Below are 24,599 nucleotides of genomic sequence, written 5' to 3' on the forward strand. Positions count from 1 at the left end.
GATTAACCTGAATCAAAGCTTATAATGGTTTGCAGTCAGCTGTAGAGAAGCAAAAACCCTATCTGTAGTTGGAGGGCTTATTCTGTAAAGGTCTACATACCTAAGCAGTAAATTGCCACATTGGTTTATAGCTACTGAGCTTCTGTCTGCCTTGTAATAGATTAGTGAACACCACATAAAACAGTAATAGAGATGAGATTGTTTTGCCCTTAGAGGATCTGTAACACACCATCTTTTATTTTGCACTGCTGCAGAAAAGATAAGCAATTTTATCTTCCATCATCCTCCTCCTGCCACACTTATACACTTTTTCCCAGCAGTTAAACCTCAGAACTAGATTTTGTTTGTTTACTTGTGAGCTTCCAACTTTTATAAACTGCAGTACTTTGTATCAAAGAAATTATGAATGAATGACTTTATTTGGCACACACAGGTACAGAACAACAAAAATCTTACAATGAAAGAGAGAAAGAAGATAGTCCAACAATGCACCCATGTGCCCGAAAGGGTGTAGGCAGAAGCAAAAGCTTGTAAACGCCTACCCCTTTAACCAAAAATAAAAAATTATACATATGTATTTAAAATTATACATATACCCATCATAACTAATACAAAGTATACATTGATCCATGAATTTGAATTTCTAAAAAAACACAAACATGCAAGCAGCAGTGAAGAAAACAAAATCAATCAAAATCAAATCAGAATAAAAAAACAGAATTAATAAACCTAATTTAACATGCCATAACAAATAATCATATAATTTTTATAGAGCCTTAACTAACTACCAAGTGATTTTATATTATCCGGGCAATTATTCCAAATATTTACACCTTTAACAGAAATACAATGACTTTTTATGGTAGTTCGAATCTTTGATTTCTGAAATAATAATGTTCCTCGTGAATTATAACTGGAGTCTCTCATTCCAAAGAGGTCCTGGATGTGTTGTGGCAAAAGTCCATTTTTCACTTTGAACATAATTTGTATTATGATGTAATCAATCAAGTCCCAAAATTTCAAAATATGCAAACAGACAAACAAAGGATTAGTTGGCTCATGATAAGATTTCTTAGTAATAATTCTTATGGCTTTCTTTTGAAGTAAAAATATAGGATTTGTGTTAGAGTTGTAGATTTTTATTACTTGTAAAAAAAAAAAAAATCTGTATATGTGTTTTTATTTTTTAATATTTCCAATGATAGAGACAAAGCACCAGGACAGAGGGAGTGCGATTACTCCATTGATAACATCAATAAGTGTATCCGGGACATTGAGCAAGCTTCACTAGCTGCTGTTGGGCAGACCCTGCCCTGTAGAGATGATATCTCCATGGAAGTAAGTTCAGGTTCTTCATCAACTCTGTCTTGAAACAGGAAGAACCTAATTATATCTGCCGTGACTTCCACCATGCTTCTCTGCTGTTGAAACTCTGCAGGCACTCCAGGAGCAGCTGACGTCCACTGTCCAAGAGATTGGGCACCTGATTGATCCTGTCTCCACAGCAGCCCGAGGCGAAGCTGCCCAACTAGGCCACAAGGTCCTGCTCTGGCTGTGTATCCCCTTGTCATCTCTGGATGTAGAATGAAACCCCCACTCTGTCTTTTCTGTCTTGTAACTCAGTCATTCCTCAGACAAGTTCTCTTAAACTCTTTCTCCCAGGTGACCCAGCTGGCCAGTTATTTCGATCCACTCATTGTGGCATCAGTTGGCTTGGCCTCTAAGATCCAAGACCATCAGCAGCAGATGACAATCCTGGATCAGACCAAGACCCTGTCAGAGTCCACGCTGCAGATGCTCTATGCTGCAAAGGAAGGAGGGGGCAATCCAAAGGTACCAAGAGGTTCATATGCTTTATATTGCACTATTACTTTAAACCTGCTCTGATTGCAAATTCAAGGCTGAATTGACAAGAACATTTCCACTGAAACAAAATGTTTTTTGGTAGTGCTTTTTGTGCCATTTTTTTTTAAAGAGTACAGGATATACAATTCTGTTTTTCATTGCTCTTTATTTACTTAGACGATTTTACTGCTCACTTCTCAGCTGCACCTACGGGTGTGTCTTTGGACAAGTTTTTAACTCATATGACCCAAACTACAGCCTTATAAACATAATTATATCTTGAGCCTCAGCTGTGTAATCAAAATGAAAATTCCTCATCATTATGTGCCTGCCTTTTCAGTTCTTCTTTTGAGTATTTTTTGCAAAATTATAGTCAGTTCTATAATTATTTATGCAGTGACTCCTTTTTTATTTTTCATGGCACTTCTCCTTTTTAAATTTTGAACCTAGAATTTTAGGATGGTCAAAGTCCTTATACAACCCCTGGCAAAAATTATGGAATCACTGGCCTTGGATGATGTTCATTCAGTTGTTTAATTTTGTAGAAAAAAAGCAGATCACAGACATGACACAAAACTAAAGTCATTTCAAATGGCAACTTTCTGGCTTTAAGAAACACTATAAGAAATCAAGAAAAAAAGATTGTGACAGTCAGTAACGGTTACTTTTTTAGACCAAGCAGAGGAAAAAAATATGGAATCACTCAATTCTGAGGAATAAATTATGGCATCACCCTGTAAATTTTCATCCCCCAAACTAACACCTGCATCAAATCAGATCTGCTCGTTGACATTGACCCTATGCCATGACATTGACCCTATGTGTCTTTTTGCAAGGAATGTTTTCACAGTTTTTGCTCTATGGCAAGATACATTATCATCTTGAAAAATGATTTATCATCCCCAACATCCTTTCAATTGTCCAAAATATCAACGTAAGCTTGTGCATTTATTGATGATGTAATGACAGCCATCTCCCCAGTGCCTTTACCTGACATGCAGCCCCATATCATCAATGACTGTGTAAATTTACATGTTCTCTTCAGGCAGTCATCTTTATAAATCTCATTGGAACGGCACCAAACAAAAGTTCCAGCATCATCACCTTCCCAATGCAGATTCGAGATTCATCACTGAATATGACTTTCATCCAGTCATCCACAGTCCACGATTGCTTTTCCTTAGCCCATTGTAACCTTGTTTTTTTTTCTGTTTAGGTGTTAATGATGGCTTTTGTTTAGCTTTTCTGTATGTAAATCCCATTTCCTTTAGGCGGTTTCTTACAGTTCGGTCACAGACGTTGACTCCAGTTTCCTCCCATTCGTTCCTCATTTGTTTTGTTGTGCATTTTGCGATTTTTGAGACATATTGCTTTAAGTTTTCTGTCTTGATGCTTTGATGTCTTCCTTGGTCTACCAGTATGTTTGCCTTTAACAACCTTCCCATGTTGTTTGTATTTGGCCCAGAGTTTAGACACAGCTGAATGTGAACAACCAACATCTTTTGCAACATTGCATGATGATTTACCCTCTTTTAAGAGTTTGATAATCCTCTCCTTTGTTTCAATTGACATCTCTCGTGTTGGAGCCATGATTCATGTCAGTCCACTTGGTGCAACAGCTCTCCAAGGTGTGATCACTCCTTTTTAGATGCAGACTAACGAGCAGATCTGATATGATGCAGGTGTTCGTTTTGGGGATGAAAATTTACAGGGTGATTCAATAATTTTTTTCCTCAGAATTGAGTGATTCCATATTTTTTTCCTCTGCTTGGTCTAAAAAAGTAACCGTTACTGACTGCCACAATCTTTTTTTCTGGATTTCTTATAGTGTTTCTTAAAGCCAGAAAGTTGCCATTTGAAATGACTTTAGTTTTGTGTCATGTCTGTGATCTGCTTTTTTTCTACAAAATTAAACAACTGAATGAACATCCTCCGAGGCCAGTGATTCCATAATTTTTGCCAGGGGTTGTAATAACCACAAATCCAGACTATTGAAAATTTCTTCATCCCCATCAGCTGTGCAGACACTCTGGAGCTGTTGTCATGTTAATGAAAATCCTTCGAGGTAGACTTATTAAGTCTTAACAAAAGTAAACATGTGTTGCCAGGCTTCTCATACCCATGATGCCATCTCTGAAGCTGCACAGCTGATGAAGGAGGCTGTGGACGACATCATGGTGACATTGAACGAAGCAGCCAGTGAAGGCGGCATGGTCGGGGGCATGGTGGAATCCATTGCTGAGTCTATGGGCAGGGTGAGCAAGTGTGTCTTTGTGTATGTTTTGTAATGCAAACTCATGAGAAGTTGATTTAAAACTTGTTCCTAATATCAGGTCAACTCAGTTAGGAGCATGCACTGGTGTTGTGTGTCACCGCATCCACAATACTGCAGAACCACCTTGGGTCCTCGATGGCAATCACCCAGGCAGACAGCCGGCCCATCTCCAGCCCTTGACAGTAACCATCTATCTGCAGCAGCCTGGTGTATTGTGGACTTCCTCTTGGCTTTCACCATCTGCTGGGGTCCTCAATACTGAGGCACCTGCGTGCTGGATCACGCCCAGAGAAATGCACCGCATTGCCAAAATATATTTACTGATGTTCACAATGCTTACAGTGCAAGTGATACTCCTCATCTGAGTCTCCCTACGTAACCATTAATTTGGTACAAAGTCATTCCAGCTGTATCCAAAGATTCTCCCATCAGAGCTAATTGAGGAAAGTCATCTAGCCATCACCTTAGATCATTGGTTATCATCCATGCCTTACAACCATACAGTAAGACAGGAAGCACCAGGATCCTAAAGACTTAGATCTTCATTCTCCTGCAAAGGTATCAGCATCACCCAACATCTCTGCCCAGAGACCTCATGACTCTCTAAGTTCTTCCCAAGCATCTCTCCATCTCAAAGGCTGAGGACCAAGAGACATGAATGTCATTGCTGACATAAGTGAATCTCTCTAAATGTTTGACACTTTCACTGCATTCAGATACACTTCTGATGAGTCCAGGAAGTAATTGAAAACCTGGATCTTAGGGCCCCTTTTCACATAACACGAAAGATGCGGGACCCGGAATAAAATCCGAGAACCAAACAAGAAATGGGGAACCACGGACCATCCACCCACTGTCGCGAAGGACGCACGATCGCACAGGCATGTGCGACACATTGGTGATGGTTTCGTGCGCGTACACGAACACAGTGCGAGCAACTGGGACGTGTTGCACCACATTGTGCCACTGATGTGACGAAAGATAAAAACTAGTTGTGTAATTGCTGAAAATCACTGGGTTGATATCAATAATAAATAAATGGGGATCCAATACAGAACCCTGTGATTAACCCTGGTTAAATTAAAAAAATAAATGTAACTCACGGGATTCGAACCTGCAATTTACAAAAGCTCAGATTACCAGAAAGGAACTTTACCACTGTGCTACAATGACTGTCTTATAAGAAGAGCGTAAAATGCCTAAAATCAACAAGGAGATAAACATATTTTTAAAAAAACAACAAAGAGAAAAAAGCACTGTAATAACTGACAAAACGGAGTTTGTTACGGTGTATTTTTGGTGATACGTGACTGAAATATAGTCATATAGTTATAGTCCTGCAGTGCGCGTGTTGAGCAGAACACAGGTGACATTCAGATCGCCTGCTGCATGATCTGACAGTCTGTTTCACATGTAGTAGTCTGCAGAGGTGCGCTGTGTGCGGCCGCTGCAGTCCGGCTGTGTGCGCCCATATGATCATGTCTGTAAATACATATCAGCATGTCATGCAAATGTGCTCTCCCCATGCCCACCACATGTGGTGGGGGGGAAAGGGGGAGGGGACACGCCAAACACACACATGCCACATTGGGGGGGGGGCAACACGTGCACATGTGTGATACACATGCACGCCACCATGTGTGTTGCTTTTTGCAACGCCACACTCATGGGGGCACTTAGACAAATTTCACATCCAGCTTGGAAGTGTTTGCGTGCTCACTATTTTCGTGCTAACAGTATGAATGGCCACACATTTTGTAAGTTTCAAGTGGATGTTTCTGTGTAGCACCTGGAATTTGGCCGACAACTGCCACGAGAGGGATCGAATGGGCTCTCACAGGGCACTCTGTGTCTTTCAGCCGCTGGTGTGCAAGAATAATTGTAGCGACAGGTATACTAGGTATTGGAGGCAGCTCCGATTTTTCACAATTGGCATGCAATTCCTCCTTTGTGCGCTAGTTGGCTTCAATCATGTTATGTGTGAAGGGCCCCTTAGTCTCGATCCAGCACAGTCATAAACACAGATACGCCAATTCTTCACTAAGCTTTGTTGGTGGGATTGGCACTTTAGCCACCATACTGTAAATGCTTCACAAAGCTGGCCAAAAAAAAAAAAAAAAACTTTTGTTGTGGGTATCACGTATTATGAAGGTGATGCTGCAGAGCCATTTGGAGCTTCATCTCTGGAAAAGACGAAACCACAGGAAATAACCAACCGTGACTAGTGACTGCTTCGGAATTGTGTATTGCACTGCAGCACACAGTTTTAACCTAAGGTGAAATGTGTGAATGGGCTCCTGGAACGTCCTTTCTCTGACCAAAGATGACCATCTCCCACTGCTGTTCCTAATATCATTATTCTATAATTATCTCCTGTGTCTGATGGGGACTTGAGCTTCCGCCATGAGTGTAATTCCACAGTGGGTGTGCTGGAGAGTTTGTCCTTGTCAGTGACTCTCATTAGTCCAGTGGATGACAGCTTCCACGGGCCATCTGTAACATTAACTCTCAATCATGTTGCTGGGGGAATGTCATTACGGTGACAGCATTGTTAATAATTGACAGTGATCTGCATGCACTCAGATCATGCATCCACATTTATTTTTCTCACGTTAAATTGGTTTATCCTCATCTTTTAAAAACTATTGAGCATCTGGCTTCATCATTTCACCACTTTAAAGGCTTTACAACAAAGCAACTTCCATAAAAAAGATTATAAATTCTTATTAGCCTACTTACTTTGTAATTGTTTGTAATTGTCAAACCGTGTGGATTCTGGGCTGGCATTCATCCACTCCCAAGCTTTATTTTTTTGATGGATGTTAAATTATTTATGATGTATCGTGAGCAGAACTGTTTATTAATGACTAACACAGGCAGCTGCAGGACTACATAGCATTTTGACAAAAGGGGAAACCCACAATACTTTAATGGAGATGGACATCAGGTTAGGAGTCATAAATGAATGCAGTGTACCTGTTAAAAAAGGAGGATGGAAAAATTCTTTGGGAGTGAGCCATCCTGACAAATTCATTGGTAGGTGGTATACTGCAAACAGAGCTAAACCTCATCCTTTAAGAAATAATTACTGATATGCAAAGCCTTAATTAGCTATATAAGCTAATTAGCTAATTAGGAAATTTCATAGACATCTGTCCATGACTTCCTGTTCTGGAGCACAGCGGTGTTCTGCTGTATCTGTTAGCTGTTTGAACTGAGCTGTTTGAGTTCTTTGAATTAACAGTCTTTTTCAAGACTTTTTTACTTTTTTACTTTTTTTTACTTTTTCACCGTGCTCCAACGCCTAAGGAAGACCTCTAACGGTCGAAGCATCGCGACGGAGCTCTTTTATCAGCTGGCCTTCATCAGCGTTGGCAGGCTAACTAGCTTGCTAACGCTTTCGTTTTTATTTTTGTTTTATTTTTTAGCACTGTTGTCGTGCGTTACCTGTGCTGCTCCACAGCCTGTTCAGTGGATTTTTATTTTATTTTTTAGCACTGTTGTCGTGTGTTACCTGTGCTGCTCCACAGCCTGTTCAGTGGATTTTTATTTTATTTTTTAGCACTGTTGTCGTGTGTTACCTGTGCTGCTCCACAGCCTGTTCAGTGGATTTTTATTTTATTTTTTAGCACTGTTGTTGTGTGTTACCTGTGCTGCTCCACAGCCTGTTCAGTGGATTTTTATTTTATTTTTTAGCACTGTTGTCGTGTGTTACCTGTGCTGCTCCACAGCCTGTTCAGTGGATTTTTATTTTATTTTTTAGCACTGTTGTCGTGTGTTACCTGTGCTGCTCCACAGCCTGTTCAGTGGATTTTTATTTTATTTTTTAGCACTGTTGTCGTGTGTTACCTGTGCTGCTCCACAGCCTGTTCAGTGGATTTTTATTTTATTTTTTAGCACTGTTGTCGTGTGTTACCTGTGCTGCTCCACAGCCTGTTCAGTGGATTTTTATTTTATTTTTTAGCACTGTTGTCGTGTGTTACCTGTGCTGCTCCACAGCCTGTTCAGTGGATTTTTATTTTTTTTTGGCACTGTTGTCGTGTGTTACCTGTGCTGCTCCACAGCCTGTTCAGTGGATTTTTATTTTTTTTTTTAGCACTGTTGTCGTGTGTTACCTGTGCTGCTCCACAGCCTGTTCAGTGGATTTTTATTTTATTTTTTAGCACTGTTGTCGTGCGTTACCTGTGCTGCTCCACAGCCTGTTCAGTGGATTTTTATTTTATTTTTTAGCACTGTTGTCGTGTGTTACCTGTGCTGCTCCACAGCCTGTTCAGTGGATTTTTATTTTATTTTTTAGCACTGTTGTCGTGTGTTACCTGTGCTGCTCCACAGCCTGTCCAGTGGATTTTTATTTTATTTTTAGCACTGTTGTCGTGCGTTACCTGTGCTGCTCCACAGCCTGTTCAGTGGATTTTTATTTTATTTTTTAGCACTGTTGTCGTGCGTTACCTGTGCTGTTCCACAGCCTGTCCAGTGGATTTTTATTTTATTTTTTACCACTGTTGTCGTGTGTTACCTGTGCTGCTCCACAGCCTGTCCAGTGGATTTTTATTTATTTTTTGGCACTGTTGTCGTGTGTTACCTGCGCTGCTCCACAGCCTGTTCAGTGGATTTTTGTTTTGTTTTTTGGCACTGTTGTCGTGCGTTACCTGTGCTGCTCCACAGCCTGTCCAGTGGATTTTTATTTTATTTTTTGGCACTGTTGTCGTGCGTTACCTGTGCTGCTCCACAGCCTGTCCAGTGGATTTTGATTTTGATTTTTTTTTTTTTTTAGCACTGTTGTCGTGTGTTACCTGTGCTGCTCCACAGCCTGTCTAGTGGATTTTTATTTTATTTTTTACCACTGTTGTCGTGTGTTACCTGTGCTGCTCCGCAGCCTGTCCAGTGGATTTTTTTTTTTTTTTTTTTTAGCACTGTTGTCGTGCGTTACCTGTGCTGCTCCACAGCCTGTTCAGTGGATTTTTATTTTATTTTTAGCACTGTTGTCGTGTGTTACCTGTGCTGCTCCACAGCCTGTTCAGTGGATTTTTATTTTATTTTTTAGCACTGTTGTCGTGCGTTACCTGTGCTGCTCCACAGCCTGTCCAGTGGATTTTTATTTTATTTTTTAGCACTGTTGTCGTGCGTTACCTGTGCTGCTCCACAGCCTGTCCAGTGGATTTTTATTTTATTTTTTAGCACTGTTGTCGTGCGTTACCTGTGCTGCTCCACAACCTGTCCAGTGGATTTTTATTTTTATTTTATTTTATTTTTTAGCACTGTTGTTGTGCGTTACCTGTGCTGCTCCACAGCCTGTCTAGTGGATTTTTATTTTATTTTAGCACTGTTGTCGTGCGTTGCCTGTGCTGCTCCACAGCCTGTCTAGTGTCGGATTCCCTGTTTGGGAATCCGCTAGCTTAGCGTAGCTACTAGCTCTTAGCCGTTTTAGCATGGCGGCTTCTCCTGTCTCTCCCGTACTTTTCTGCTCTGGGTGTGAAATGTTTAGTTATTCCTCGGCCTCTTTTAGCAGTAACGGTACTTGTAATAAGTGCAGCTTATTCGTAGCTTTGGAGGCCAGGCTGGGCGAATTGGAGGCTCGGCTCCGCACCGTGGAAAATTCTACAGCTAGCCAGGCCCCTGTAGTCGGTGCGGACCAAGGTAGCTTAGCCGCCGTTAGTTCCCCCCTGGCAGACCCCGTGCAGTCGGGAAGGCAGGCTGACTGGGTGACTGTGAGGAGGAAGCGTAGCCCTAAACAGAAGCCCCGTGTACACCGTCAACCCGTTCACATCTCTAACCGTTTTTCCCCACTCGACGATACACTCGCCGAGGATCAAACTCTGGTTATTGGCGACTCTGTTTTGAGAAATGTGAAGTTAGCGACACCAGCAACCATTGTCAATTGTCTTCCGGGGACCAGAGCAGGCGACATCGAAGGACATTTGAAATTGCTGGCTAAGGCTAAGCGTAAATTTGGTAAGATTGTAATTCACGTCGGCAGTAATGACACTCGGTTACGCCAATCGGAGGTCACTAAAATTAACATTGAATCGGTGTGTAACTTTGCAAAAACAATGTCGGACTCTGTTGTTTTCTCTGGGCCCCTCCCCAATCAGACCGGGAGTGACATGTTTAGCCGCATGTTCTCCTTGAATTGCTGGCTGTCTGAGTGGTTTCCAAAAAATGAGGTGGGCTTCATTGATAATTGGCAAAGCTTCTGGGGAAAACCTGGTCTTGTTAGGAGAGACGGCATCCATCCCACTTTAGAGGGAGCAGCTCTCATTTCTAGAAATCTGGCCAATTTTTTGGGATCCTCCAAACTGTGACTGTCTAGCGTTGGGACCAGGAGGCAGAGCTGTGGTCTTATACACCTCTCTGCAGCTTCTCTCCCCCTGCCATCCCCCTATTACCCCATCCCCGTAGAGACGGTGCCTGCTCCCAGACCACCAATAACTAGCAAAAATCTATTTAAGCATAAAAATTCAAAAAGAAAAAATAATATAGCACCTTCAATTGCACCACAGACTAAAACAGTTAAATGTGGTCTATTAAACATTAGGTCTCTTTCTTCTAAGTCCCTGTTGGTAAATGATATAATAATTGATCAACGTATTGATTTATTCTGCCTAACAGAAACTTGGTTACAGCAGGATGAATATGTTAGTTTAAATGAGTCAACACCCCCGAGTCACACTAACTGTCAGAATGCTCGTAGCACGGGCCGGGGCGGAGGATTAGCAGCAATCTTCCATTCCAGCTTATTAATTAATCAAAAACCTAGACAGAGCTTTAATTCATTTGAAAGCTTGTCTCTTAGTCTTGTCCATCCAAATTGGAAGTCCCAAAAACCAGTTTTATTTGTTATTATCTATCGTCCACCTGGTCGTTACTGTGAGTTTCTCTGTGAATTTTCAGACCTTTTGTCTGACTTAGTGCTTAGCTCAGATAAGATAATTATAGTGGGCGATTTTAACATCCACACAGATGCTGAGAATGACAGCCTCAACACTGCATTTAATCTATTATTAGACTCTATCGGCTTTGCTCAAAAAGTAAATGAGTCCACCCACCACTTTAATCATATTTTAGATCTTGTTCTGACTTATGGTATGGAAATAGAAGACTTAACAGTATTCCCTGAAAACTCCCTTTTGTCTGATCATTTTTTAATAACATTTACATTTACCCTGATGGACTACCCTGCAGTGGGGAATAAGTTTCATTACACTAGAAGTCTTTCAGAAAGCGCTGTAACTAGGTTTAAGGATATGATTCCTTCTTTATGTTCTCTAATGTCATATACCAACACAGAGCAGAGTAGCTACCTAAACTCTGTAAGGGAGTTAGAGTATCTTGTCAATAGTTTTACATCCTCATTGAAGACAACTTTGGATGCTGTAGCTCCTCTGAAAAAGAAAGCTTTAAATCAGAAGTGTCTGACTCCGTGGTATAACTCACAAACTCGTAGCTTAAAGCAGATAACCCGTAAGTTGGAGAGGAAATGGCGTCTCACTAATTTAGATGATCTTCACTTAGCCTGGAAAAAGAGTTTGTTGCTCTATAAGAAAGCCCTTCGTGAAGCTAGGACATCTTTCTACTCATCACTAATTGAAGAAAATAAGAACAACCCCAGGTTTCTTTTCAGCACTGTAGCCAGGCTGACAAAGAGTCAGAGCTCTATTGAGCTGAGTATTCCATTAACTTTAACTAGTAATGACTTCATGACTTTCTTTGCTAACAAAATTTTGACTATTAGAGAAAAAATTACTCATAACCATCCCAAAGATGTATCGTTATCTTTGGCTGCTTTCAGTGATGCCGGTATTTGGTTAGACTCTTTCTCTCCGATTGTTCTGTCTGAGTTATTTTCATTAGTTACTTCATCCAAACCATCAACATGCTTATTAGACCCCATTCCTGCCAGGCTGCTCAAGGAAGTCCTACCATTATTTAATGCTTCAATCTTAAATATGATCAATCTGTCTTTGTTAGTTGGTTATGTACCACAGGCCTTTAAGGTGGCAGTAATTAAACCATTACTTAAAAAGCCATCACTTGACCCAGCTATCTTAGCTAATTATAGGCCAATCTCCAACCTTCCTTTTCTCTCAAAGATTCTTGAGAGGGTAGTTGTAAAACAGCTAACTGATCACCTGCAGAGGAATGGTCTATTTGAAGAGTTTCAGTCAGGTTTTAGAATTCATCATAGTACAGAAACAGCATTAGTGAAGGTTACAAATGATCTTCTTATGGCTTCGGACAGTGGACTTATCTCTGTGCTTGTTCTGTTGGACCTCAGTGCTGCTTTTGATACTGTTGACCATAAAATTTTATTACAGAGATTAGAGCATGTCATAGGTATTAAAGGCATTGCGCTGCGGTGGTTTGAATCATATTTGTCTAATAGATTACAGTTTGTTCATGTAAATGGGGAATCTTCTTCACAGACTAAAGTTAATTATGGAGTTCCACAAGGTTCTGTGCTAGGACCAATTTTATTCACTTTATACATGCTTCCCTTGGGCAGTATTATTAGACGGTATTGCTTAAATTTTCATTGTTACGCAGATGATACCCAGCTTTATCTATCCATGAAGCCAGAGGATACGCACCAATTAGCTAAACTGCAGGATTGTCTTACAGACATAAAGACATGGATGACCTCTAATTTCCTGCTTTTAAACTCAGATAAAACTGAAGTTATTGTACTTGGCCCCACAAATCTTAGAAGCATGGTGTCTAACCAGATCGTTACTCTGGATGGCATTTCCCTGATCTCTAGTAATACTGTGAGAAATCTTGGAGTTATTTTTGATCAGGATATGTCATTCAAAGCGCATATTAAACAAATATGTAGGACTGCCTTTTTGCATTTACGCAATATCTCTAAAATCAGAAAGGTCTTGTCTCAGAGTGATGCTGAAAAACTAATTCATGCATTTATTTCCTCTAGGCTGGACTATTGTAATTCATTATTATCAGGTTGTCCTAAAAGTTCCCTAAAAAGCCTTCAGTTGGTTCAGAATGCTGCAGCTAGAGTACTGACGGGGACTAGCAGGAGAGAGCATATCTCACCCGTGTTGGCCTCCCTTCATTGGCTTCCTGTTAATGCTAGAATAGAATTTAAAATTCTTCTTCTTACTTATAAGGTTTTGAATAATCAGGTCCCATCTTATCTTAGGGACCTCGTAGTACCATATTACCCCATTAGAGCGCTTCGCTCTCAGACTGCGGGCTTACTTGTAGTTCCTAGGGTTTGTAAGAGTAGAATGGGAGGCAGAGCCTTCAGCTTTCAGGCTCCTCTCCTGTGGAACCAGCTCCCAATTCAGATCAGGGAGACAGATACCCTCTCTACTTTTAAGATTAGGCTTAAAACTTTCCTTTTCGCTAAGGCTTATAGTTAGGGCTGGATCGGGTGACCCTGGACCATCCCTTGGTTATGTTGCTTTAGACGTAGACTGTGTTTCATAATTATTGTATGGCCTTGCCTTGCAATGTGGAGCGCCTTGGGGCAACTGTTTGTTGTGATTTGGCGCTATACAAGAAAAAAGTTGATTGATTGATATTGAATTGTCATGCATAGAAACGTGTAATAACAACTGACAAAAACATTTACCAAATATTTTATTATGGCAGTGCTGAATGAAATGGTGACATGTGACGTAAAACGGGTTGCACTCACTGATGAACCCAAAGACAGTTATTTCCCAACTCCAATAAAGATCTTTTTCACCTGTTTTAGCTCATTGATTTTATTTTGTTTAATTTAATTTATTTTCATTTATATAGTGCCAAATCGCAACAAAGTAAGTAAGGTCTAACCTTACCAACCCCTAGAGCAAGCACACAAGAGAAAACAGCCAAAATCATCGATGTGACAGTCCCCAATGACTATGGCCTGAATCAAGCGGAAAGAGGAAAGATCTCGAAATATCAAGACATGAAAAATGACCTACGAACAACATGGTCATTGAAAGACATCGATATCATCCCAGTTGTGTTGGGGGCAACAGGCCTGATGAAGAAGAACCTGAAGAAATACCTTGAGGCAGTCCCCAGTCACCCAAGCGCACATGAGGTGCAGTTGTCTGCAATTAAGGGAACGATCACCATCTTGAAGAGAGCCCTCGGATACAGTGCCCGCTCTGGTTAGGATAACTATAGAGCCTAGGGTGCAACTTTAGACCCCAGGTTTGGGGCCCACTGCATTCTATTAAAAATGCATCAAAGATAAATGAAAAAACAAAGGCAACAGTGGTAAGGAAAAACTCCCTCTAATGATTTGAGGAAGAAACCTCAGGCAGACCACACTCAAAGGGGTGACCGTCTGCTTGGGCCATGTTACAGACACAGTTGACAATACAGGAAATTATACAGGAGATTTTGGGAGTCCATGCTGGTGCACAAGACGGGAGGCCTGCAGAAGAAAACACCCACTCTCATCTCTGGATGGAGCCACACTTTAAACAGAGAAAAAAAACACAATCAGCGGCAGAAAGACAACAAATACAGTATAATTTATCAGCATTTAGCAACAAGAAAAACAAAAGAAATAATAAGGTGATCGCCAGCCACTAGCCCTAAGCTTCACTAAAAGACCCAGACTTCAGATAAAGTTGAGGCTGGGGCCTTTTACTAGACTTTCATGTATTACTCTCATTTTCCTCATCAACCCCAACAAATGACAGCAATCGTGAGACAAAAAAAAACAACAGCAACAACAAAAATCACTGATCAACTAGCTGTGCATATATATCCAACGCTACACAGCAGATAGAAAAAATAACAACTAACGTGATGAAAGTTGAGTATCTGTGAATCTAAATACTGCGGTTGATTTTTACAGCTGGATGAAGGAACACCTCCTGAACCTGAGGGCTCCTTCGTGGACTACCAAACCACCATGGTGAAGTTCTCCAAAGCCATCGCTATCACCGCTCAGGAGCTGGTGAGGATACATATCAATTAGAATAGCTTGTCAGACGGCAAAGTATTAATCTGCCTCTAGTTGTGATTCTTGTCATTTTTGTCTTTAGATGACTAAGTCAGTAACCTGTCCTGAAGAACTTGGCGGACTTGCCTCTCAGATGACAGTGGACTATGGACAGCTAGCACACCAAGGACGCCTGGCAGCAGCCACTGCAGAGCCAGAGGAGGTAAGACGGACATACGGTATAGGAAAAACAAACACAGAAAATGCTTCACACTCTGTATCAGGCCAAGGGAACATTGAAACATCAACTTGTATCTGAACCTATACACCGTGTAAAATAAGTAGTGAGCATGTCACCTTTTTTCTCAGTAAATATATTTATAAAGGTGCTATTGACATGAAATTTTCACCAGATGTCAATAACAACCCAAGCAATTCACACATACAAAGAAATCAAGCCATAGATGCATATACTGCAGCATTTTGGCATTGCCTTTCATTGCTATGCTGATGATACTCGTACATGCCGATAACTGGTGGTAATCTCACACACATAAAATCCTTACAAGATTGCCTTGCATCAGTAAGAAGCTGGATGTCTAGTAACTTCGTACTTTTAAATTCTGATAAGACTGAAATGATGGTTCTTGGTCCAGCGAGACATCTGCATTAATTTCATCAGCTAGCACTTGGCATGAGTTTGTGTGTCATACATCATCCAAACAAGGTGAGGAACCTTGGCGTAGTTTTTCATCCTATGTTGTCTTTTCACTTCCACATTAGAGATATTACGAGGACTGCTTTCTTCCATCTGTGAAATATAGCGAAGATTTGTCCTATCCTGTCTATGGCTGATGCTGAGACCCTGATTCATGCATTTGTCTCTTCTAGATTGGATTATTGCAATGTTTTATTTTCTGGGTTGCCGCAGTCGAGAATCAGGGGTCTTCAGTTGGTTCAAAATGCTGCTGCCAGACTTTTGACACGAAGCAGCAAGTTTGATCACATAACTCCCATTTTGGTGTCTCTTCATTGGCTTCCTGTCTCTGTGAGATCAGATTTTAAGGTCCTGCTACTGGCCTATGAAACTGTTCACAGACTGGCACTTTCCTATTTGGCTGATGTACTTAAACCCTATGTATCGGCCCGGGATTTGCGTTCACAGGACGCAGGTTTACTTTATGTCCCTAGGGTTAATAAAAAGTCTGCGGGAAATAGAGCCTTTTCTTATCTTGCCCCGGTCCTGTGGAATGCTCTCCCTGCGTTAGTGAGGCAGTTGGACTCTGTTGAGACTTTTAAGTCGCGATTGAAGACACGTTTGTTTTCTATTTTATATGATTAACATATTGTTTTACTAGGCTTTTTATTCTTTTTACTTTTTTACTTTTTTATTATGCTTTTAATATTTGTTGTTGTTTTCTGTGAAGCACCTTGAGGCGACGCTGTCGTGATTTGGCACTCTATAAGTTCAATAAATTGAATTGATGCGCATACATTAAGTTTTGTGTAATAATGTGAAATGACAAAGGGGAAAAAGTATTAAGCACCTGACGAAAGGGAGGTGCAAAAAGGGATGGAAAGCCACGACACCTTGGAAATCCTGTCCCTTGTCAGTGCACATTAATATCAGCTGGTTCAGTCCCAAATAATAGCTTATAAAAACTTGTCTCCTTACCAAGGTGTAATACAAGAAACACCTTATGATAGGTTAAAAAGAGCTCTCTCCAGATCTTTGCAACTTTATTGTTGCAAAACATACTGATGGCATTGGTTACAGAAGGATTTCTAAACTTCTGAATCTTCCAGTGAGCACTGTTGGGGGCTATAATCCACTAATGGAAAGAACATAATTTCACCATAAACTGGCCATGATCAGGTGCTTCTCTCAAGAAGGAGAGAAAAGTGAAAAGAATTACTATAATTGTCTAAGAGCCAAGGACCACTTGTGGAGAGGCTCAGAAAGACCTGGAATTAGCAGGTACAATTGTTTAGTAGAAAATAAATAATGCATTCAGCTGCCATGGCCTGTGTGCAGGCTCATCACACAAGACTCCATTACAAAGTATTAAATAAATTTCAGTACGTGTGTTCAATCATTTTTCCCTGTCATTCCATTTTATTACACATAACTTCATTTCTGCGTTTGTGTCAGTTTCTTTGTATGTGTGAATTACTTGGTTTGTTACTGACATCTGGTAAAAAATTCATGTCAATAGCACCTTTATAAATATATTTACTGAGCAAAATTGGTGACATGTTCAATACTAATTTGCCTCGCTGTATCTGTATTCACTCACCTCGATCACATGAGATATTTGCTGTTCTTTCATAACACCTTTTCTTCAAGGCTCCTCCTCACAATATGAGCTCAAACTGAAATGTACAGCCCTGACCTACCCCACTACCTTCATTGCTCTCAGCACCCACACAGTCTTTTTTTAACACGTTTTGTGCAGTCCAAAGAACAGAAATGTGTGGAACTATCAGGGTTGTTGAAACCCCTACTGGTTACCATAGCGAATTGTGACACTGCACCGCAAAGCCTAAAAGCCTTTAGTGATACTTAAAATGAAGTACCGCCCACCCATAAATCTCAGTCTGGGAATTACTAGTGGCGTGGTCATATCCAATCTGTGAGGGTGTATCAAAACATTTGTCGTCCACTCGGTACATAAGAGACAGTTTAGTCATATTGTGATTGCGTACTACACTGACTTACAGTAGAAGATGGATACATTGTCGGTAGATGCTGATTTCTGCTTTCAGGTGGGCTTCCACATAAAGACGCGGGTGCAAGAGCTGGGCCACGGCTGCATCTACCTGGTCCAGAAAGCTGGAGCGCTGCAGCTCAGTCCCACTGACAGCTTCTCCAAAAGGGAGCTCATCGAGTGTGCCCGTGCAGTCACAGAGAAGGTAATGTGTTCTTGAATGTGGTAAAAATCAGACACAGTGTCTTTAAAATGCACAGGATGAAATTACCTTCTATTTTGGCTTTTTGACATCTGTTGCTGCCTTATGAGGAGCAGCTACAACTTAACATTAGAATTTTAATTAAGTGTATTTCATCTATTATTCAGTCATGCTACTCTGTGTGTCCTTGCCTAAATAAAGTAATAGGGCACATATTAGCATTTGCATCTGCAAGCTTTGTGTAGAAGCAGTTCAGGTATGAATAACGGTGTACTTTAGTGTTGCTGACACATAAGTTTCTTAGTGTTCCCGCGAAGGGCCCTGTCTCACTGGCATTTAGGAGGATTTGCTCATGAAATGAGGAGACAAAAGCTGAGCGTCCGCAACAAAGGTGGGCGGAAATGACAAATGTCCCGGGGTGGATCAGTGAATACATGAGGAAGAAAAGCGATATAACAGGGAACAGAAGTGAAGGCGACCACGGAGGTGCCCCAATGAGGGGCACAGTGGCCATGATGCACTCGCTTCATCTGTGCCCACTCTGTCTGCATGCGCGACATACCATTTGTGACCGTGATGTGGCCGTGCTGGGCACGTGTCATATCTGTTTTGCACGCTGTCCCGGTCCGCCGCCAAGCCGCGCCAACCTGTTGTGTGGGCCGCCAGAAGAGGAGGTACTGCTGGCCCACCACCAGAGGGCGCCCTGCCTGAAGAGCGGGCTTCAGGCACGAGGGGGCGCTGCCGAGGTGACAGCTGTCACTCATCAACTATGACAGCTGTCACCGATCATCTGCACTTCACCCCGGATAAAAGCAGGATGACACCTCCACCACGTCGCCGAGATATCGTACTTCTTTGGAGGTAACTTTCTCTGCCTGCATATTATAATAAGTGATTTCAAGAGCTACTTTGTTGCAGCTGTCTACCCAGAGGACCGGCGTGGGCCGCGACTGTTTCGTTCTACTTCCCACCAGATAAGTGGTTACTCAGACGCTGGGGGACTCGAGACCTGGCGGCTCCAGTATCCTTCGGGTTCGGTGGCGGTGGAAATCGTGTGGTTCCGGTTCTTCTCCAGACGGACGTCTCCTATCGTCGAGCCTGCCCACACGACACCTTTATCCATTGACTTGTATTTATTCTATAATCTGCTGTGTGTGGTTGTGACATTCACAACAGTAAAGCATTCAAATTTAACTCCCTCTATTGTCCTTTCATTTATGCCCCTGTTGTGGGTCCGTGTCACTACACTTTCCCAACACCAACCCGCGCCAACCCGTTGGTTGCGGATATCAACGGATGACGGGATATGCGGCGCGTTGGTTGTGTATGGCCTGCGTATGTCTTCAGTATGTGTTCAGGCAGTGATGCAGATCTCATCTGCAGCAGGATTTTTGAGCCGCTCAAAAATGCGTGCCTCTGCGGATGATCACGGACGTGTTCGGATGGCGGCCAACTCATACAGGAATGTTACACGGTTATTGCGGTTGTTTGGCAGATGTGGGCCACTTTTGTGCACATTCCAGCTGCAAATCCTCCCAAACGCCAGTGGGACAGGGCCCTAAGGTGCAGCTTAATGTTAAACTAAATGCATAGTCAGAAGTTTGTGTTCAGCAATATAAGTGCAACAAAAAAGGTGCTTCTTTATTGTTGTGTTAGAAGAGCTGGCCATGCTGATCACAGTCTGAGCCGGAGATGTTTTTCAGGGTTCATATTAGTTTCCGTTTTTTGTGTTCTCACGTGTGCTCATTGAAGTGTTCCTTTCCTTTCTTTTTTATTATGAGTGATGAACAGACAGTCTCTGTGGGAGTGGTGTGATTGGTAGAGTCAGGCTCATTGAGTTAATGTGATTGTGCAGCAGACACTTATCTGACGCATGTTTAACCCTGCTCTGTCTTCTAATAGTCTCAACTTAATCCACTTTTTGCAGAATGCTCAGAGTCTCTGTGAAACATTTTCTGCCTCATATCGATGTGATATTAAGAGGATTAAGAAGAAATACTGCAGTTTAATCAAGAAATATGCATACATACATACATATTCAACCGCTTATCCAGGATGGGATCACAGGGACAACAGCTGCAGCAGGGGACCCCAAACTTCCCTTTCCCGGGCCACTATAACCACCTCTGACTGGGGGATACTGAGGTGTTCCCAGGCTAGCATAGAGATGTACTGTAATCTCTCTACCTAGTCGTGGGTCTTCCCTGAGGTCTCCTCCCAGCTGGACGTACCTGGAACATCTCCCTAGGGAGGTGCCCAGGGAGCATCCTTACCAGATGCCCAAATCACCTCAGCTGGCTCGTTTCAATGCAAAGGAGCAGAGGCTCTACACCGAGCTCCTCACGGATGACCGAGCTTCTCAGCTTATCTCTAAGGGAGACACCAGCCATCCTCCTGAGGAAACCCATTTTGTCTGCTTGAAGCTGCGATCTAGTTCTTGTGGTCATGACCCAACCCTCATGACCATAGGTTAGAGTAGGAATGAAGATTGACCAGTAGATCGAGAGCTTCGGCTTTTGGCTCAGCTCCCTTTTCGTCAAAACAGTACGGTAGATTGAGTACAATACTGCACCTGCTGCACCGATTCTCCAGCCAATCTCATCCATTGTCCCCTCACTCATGAACAAGACCCTGAGGTCCTTGAACTCCTTTGCTTGGGGAAAGACCGCATTCCCTCTCCGGAGTAAGCAATCCATCAGTTTCCTGCTGAGAACCATGGCCTCAGATTTAGAGGTGCTGATCCTCGTCCCAGCCGCTTCACACTCAGCTGCAAACTGACCCAGGGAGCCCTGGAGGTCACAGGCCGATGAAGCCAACAGGACCACATCATCTGCAAAAAGCAATGATCAGACCCTGAGCCCACCAAACTGAAGACCCTCCTCCCCCCGACTACGCCTTGATATCCTGTCCATGAATATCACAAACAAGATTGGTGACAAGACACAGCCCTGGCGGAGGCCAACCCCCACTGGAAATGAGTCTGACTTACTGCTGAGAACCCAAACACAGTTCTCGCTTTGCTGTCGCTTTGCAGATTCGATGGCCCTGAGAAGGGACCCCCTCACTCCATACTCCTGCAGCACCTCCCACAGTATCTCCCGGGGTACCCGATCATGCACCTTATCCAAGTCCACAGAACACATGTACACTGGATGAGCATACACTCAGGCACCCTCCAGGATCCTTGTGAAAGGGAAGAGCTGGTCGGTTGTTCCATGGCCAGGAAGGAACCTGCATTGTTCCTCTTCAGTCTGAGGTTCGACTATCGGCTGAATCCTCCTTTCCAGCACCCTGGAGTAGACTTTACCAGGGAGGCTAACTTGTGTGATGCCTCTGTAATTGGCACACACTACTCCCTTTACTACTTTCTTTAATTGGCACACACTTTCTGGAAAAGAGTGTGTGCCAATTAAAGAAAGTAAAGAAATATGCACAATGCATAAAATTAAGTTCTTTGTATAAGTAACTGAATATGTTGCAAGGAGCTCTTGGAATATATTAAGCTGTGCTTTTTACATTTCCCAGGTGTCCATGGTCCTGTCAGCACTACAAGCTGGGAATAAAGGAACCCAGGCCTGTATCACAGCAGCCAGCGCTGTTTCTGGCATCATTGCTGATCTGGACACCACCATCATGTTCGCCTCAGCTGGAACACTAAACCCTGAGAATGAAGAGACTTTTGCTGACCACAGGTGCAATGACCTTGTCTCACGCACACAATTCTGAGTGAACCAAAAATCTATTTTCCACAAAATAGGTTCTTGTATTGATATAGTCTGACATTGATGCTACAAACAGACATTAAATGAATACATCTCAAGGATACAAGCATCCCAAATAAGATACATGTGTGTCCTTTGGCTTAAATTACTAGTATTTGAGTTAATAGCCTTTTTTGAGTCATTGTGTAGCTAAATGCTGATAATAATAATAATAATAATAATAATAATAATAATAATTTATAGAGCACTTTTCAAGAGACCCAAAGCTCTTCACAAGCTGCATTATTCATTCACTTGCACATTCACACACATTGGTGGTGGTAAGCTACTAGTGTAGCCATAGGGCACCTGTGGGCCACAGGTGCCCTGTGGCAAACTGACGGAAGCATGGCTGCCATTCTGCGCCTACGGCTCCTCTGACCACCACCTCATTCATATACGGGCAAGGTGGGTTAAGTGTCTTGTCCAAGGATACAATGGCAACATGCAGATTTTTGACTGGTTAGGAGCCAGATTCGAACCGCCGACCCTTCGGTCACAAGACGTCTCACTCTACCAACTGAGCTATTGCCGGCCCTTATTTAATAAGCTTTGTATTTACTACTGCAACAGCTTCCTTTCATATTGCAATTTCTTGAGTGTGACTGTGGAGCAGATTGTGACACAATGTGTGCCATCCCTCAGGGAGAGTATCTTGAAGACAGCCAAAGCATTAGTGGAGGACACCAAGCTGCTGGTGGCTGGAGCCGCGTCCAGCCAGGAGAAGCTGGCCCAGGCTGCCCACTCCTCAGCCAAGACCATCACTCAGCTCACTGAGGTGGTCAAACTGGGAGCAACTAGTATGGGCTCTGAGGATCCCGAGACACAGGCAAGAAAAACTGAATAAAACTGAACCACAGATGTTTTAGCCCTATGCAGTCACAGTTAATAATAACATACCATAGTTTTTATAGCACTAGATTCATGCACTTCAAAGTTTTTTTACAGAATCAGAAAAAAAATACATCAAAAATCATCCATTAAAGCTGCGGTGCTTAGGATTTAGGAGTGTTTTTTACCAGAAATGGAAATAACACATTTTAAAATTGTCAGTAGGTTTCCAATACCTGAGAGACCACACACATGGAGATAAAAAACAATCATAGATCTAATAGGTTTGGTCGTACAGTGTGTGGTGTGAAGGCACACGGTGAAGACAACACACCACACACAAACAGATTTCACACACGAACATTCCCAGGTCAGACAGGAAATCTCGCAAGATAGAGATAACACATGAATTCAGAGTAAACAAATGGAGATAGTTTGTGGACTATTTCTATCAGAGAAAAAAAAATGATACAAAAAGAAAAGGTGTTCTTTAAAGGAGTGGAGACAGCGCGCCACGAGACATTCTGGTGCGCCATAACAGCAGTTTTGATTTTGGATTCTGCTCCGTGTGTCCGTCACCTCGCTTTCGGATTGGCTACACGTCACTTTCAGCAGGCTGTTTGCTCATTTGTGATCGGAGGACACCACACACACTGCCATGTAAGGCCAAGACAACCCAACATGTTAAATATCCCAGATTTGTGGTCTGAGCGCTCCTGGCGTCCTTCCGAGCAGACTACAGCACTCTTAACGCACCACACACGCAGGAATATCTGATAAGATTATCTTGAGAGCCATCATGATAGTCGGGGCATCCTTAAGATTGTCGTAAGGGGGGAAGATTGGGTCAGAAATTGGCCTAATTATCTTGCCGTGCGAACCAGGCATTAGTGTATGATTAATTACCTTCATCAATGAATTGTTTTTTTCATGATCTTAGAAATAGCCTGCATATCTTCCTAGGAGCCTGCTCCTGTGAAGCAGGCTCCTAGATGACTAGATGACCCTAAATCCTGCACACTATAACTTTAATAAGAACAGGGTAATCCAAACACTAAATCTATGCAGACTTCAAAATTTTAGACATTCAAATAAAATGTTTAATTTAAAGCATGTGCTAATAATAAATAACTTAAAATCTAATCTTTAAACATAAATTCAACACAATTTGACTTTGTCACATCCACCAGCAGATTATTTCACAGGATTACAGTAAACAAAAAACCCCTACATTCTGTCGAGTTCTTCTTAACTTTAGGAACACAGAGAAAGCCTGTATCCTGAGACTTCAGGCCACAAGACAGTAAAGTGCGGCACATCCATTCATTATTTTAGAAATCAACCACAGAATCTTAAAATCCACCAATACAGGTATAATGTGATTAGTTTCCCACTGCTGGTTAGAACTAACAACAGACATATTTTGAATAATCTGAAAACATCTGGTTATCTTATGTAGTAAACCAGAAAATAATACATTTCCGTAGTCTGTTCTGCAGTGGCATGCATTTATGGCATGGCATTTATTATCTCAGTCATTTGCATCTTTGACAATTTTCAGCTATTACTTTTTAATTTGGCTGCATGGAGCTCCACTATTATAACCCATAATCATGACACTATTCTCTTTCATTAGCTATCTAAAATGGATGTCTTTTGTCTTTCTGTGCTCCCAGTGTTATATTCCCTGTGTAATTGCGGCCTCATCTGATATTCATTGTGGCTCCTCTTTCTCTTGTGCCTCTTTCTCTGTCTACCTTCCACTAAGTCTGAAACATCATGACTAGGTGGGAGTGATAAGCGCCGCAGTGTTAAATCCTCTCCCCTGGGCCTGCTGATAAACCTATACTCTGACCATTGTGTTGTATTGATTCCAGCTCTATCTCCTCAGGTGGTTCTAATAAACGCGGTGCGGGATGTGGCAAAGGCTCTGGCCGAACTCATCGGTGCCACGAAGTGTGCCGCAGGAAAACCAGCTGATGACCCGTCCATGTATCAGCTGAAAAGCGCAGCCAAGGTAGAGGAATATAAATGGCTGTCATGTCTGACTTAGGAGTAAAGTGATTTC

At 42.1% G+C, this 24,599-nt stretch overlaps 1 protein-coding gene across 1 annotated transcript in view; it reads left to right on the forward strand.

Annotated features, from left to right (window-relative positions):
- tln2b (talin 2b) overlaps positions 1 to 24,599 on the forward strand; it is a 239,193-nt gene that overhangs the window by 139,855 nt on the left and 74,739 nt on the right. The window contains 10 exon segments of the mRNA XM_034176485.1: positions 1,206 to 1,338; positions 1,439 to 1,540; positions 1,663 to 1,833; positions 3,954 to 4,100; positions 14,943 to 15,044; positions 15,133 to 15,252; positions 17,796 to 17,942; positions 21,465 to 21,631; positions 22,346 to 22,529; positions 24,423 to 24,548. Coding sequence (XP_034032376.1) covers positions 1,206 to 1,338; positions 1,439 to 1,540; positions 1,663 to 1,833; positions 3,954 to 4,100; positions 14,943 to 15,044; positions 15,133 to 15,252; positions 17,796 to 17,942; positions 21,465 to 21,631; positions 22,346 to 22,529; positions 24,423 to 24,548 — 1,399 coding nt within the window.

The sequence above is a fragment of the Thalassophryne amazonica genome, chromosome 8 (genome assembly GCF_902500255.1).
Source record: "Thalassophryne amazonica chromosome 8, fThaAma1.1, whole genome shotgun sequence".
In the NCBI taxonomy this organism is placed as follows: Eukaryota; Metazoa; Chordata; class Actinopteri; order Batrachoidiformes; family Batrachoididae; genus Thalassophryne; species Thalassophryne amazonica.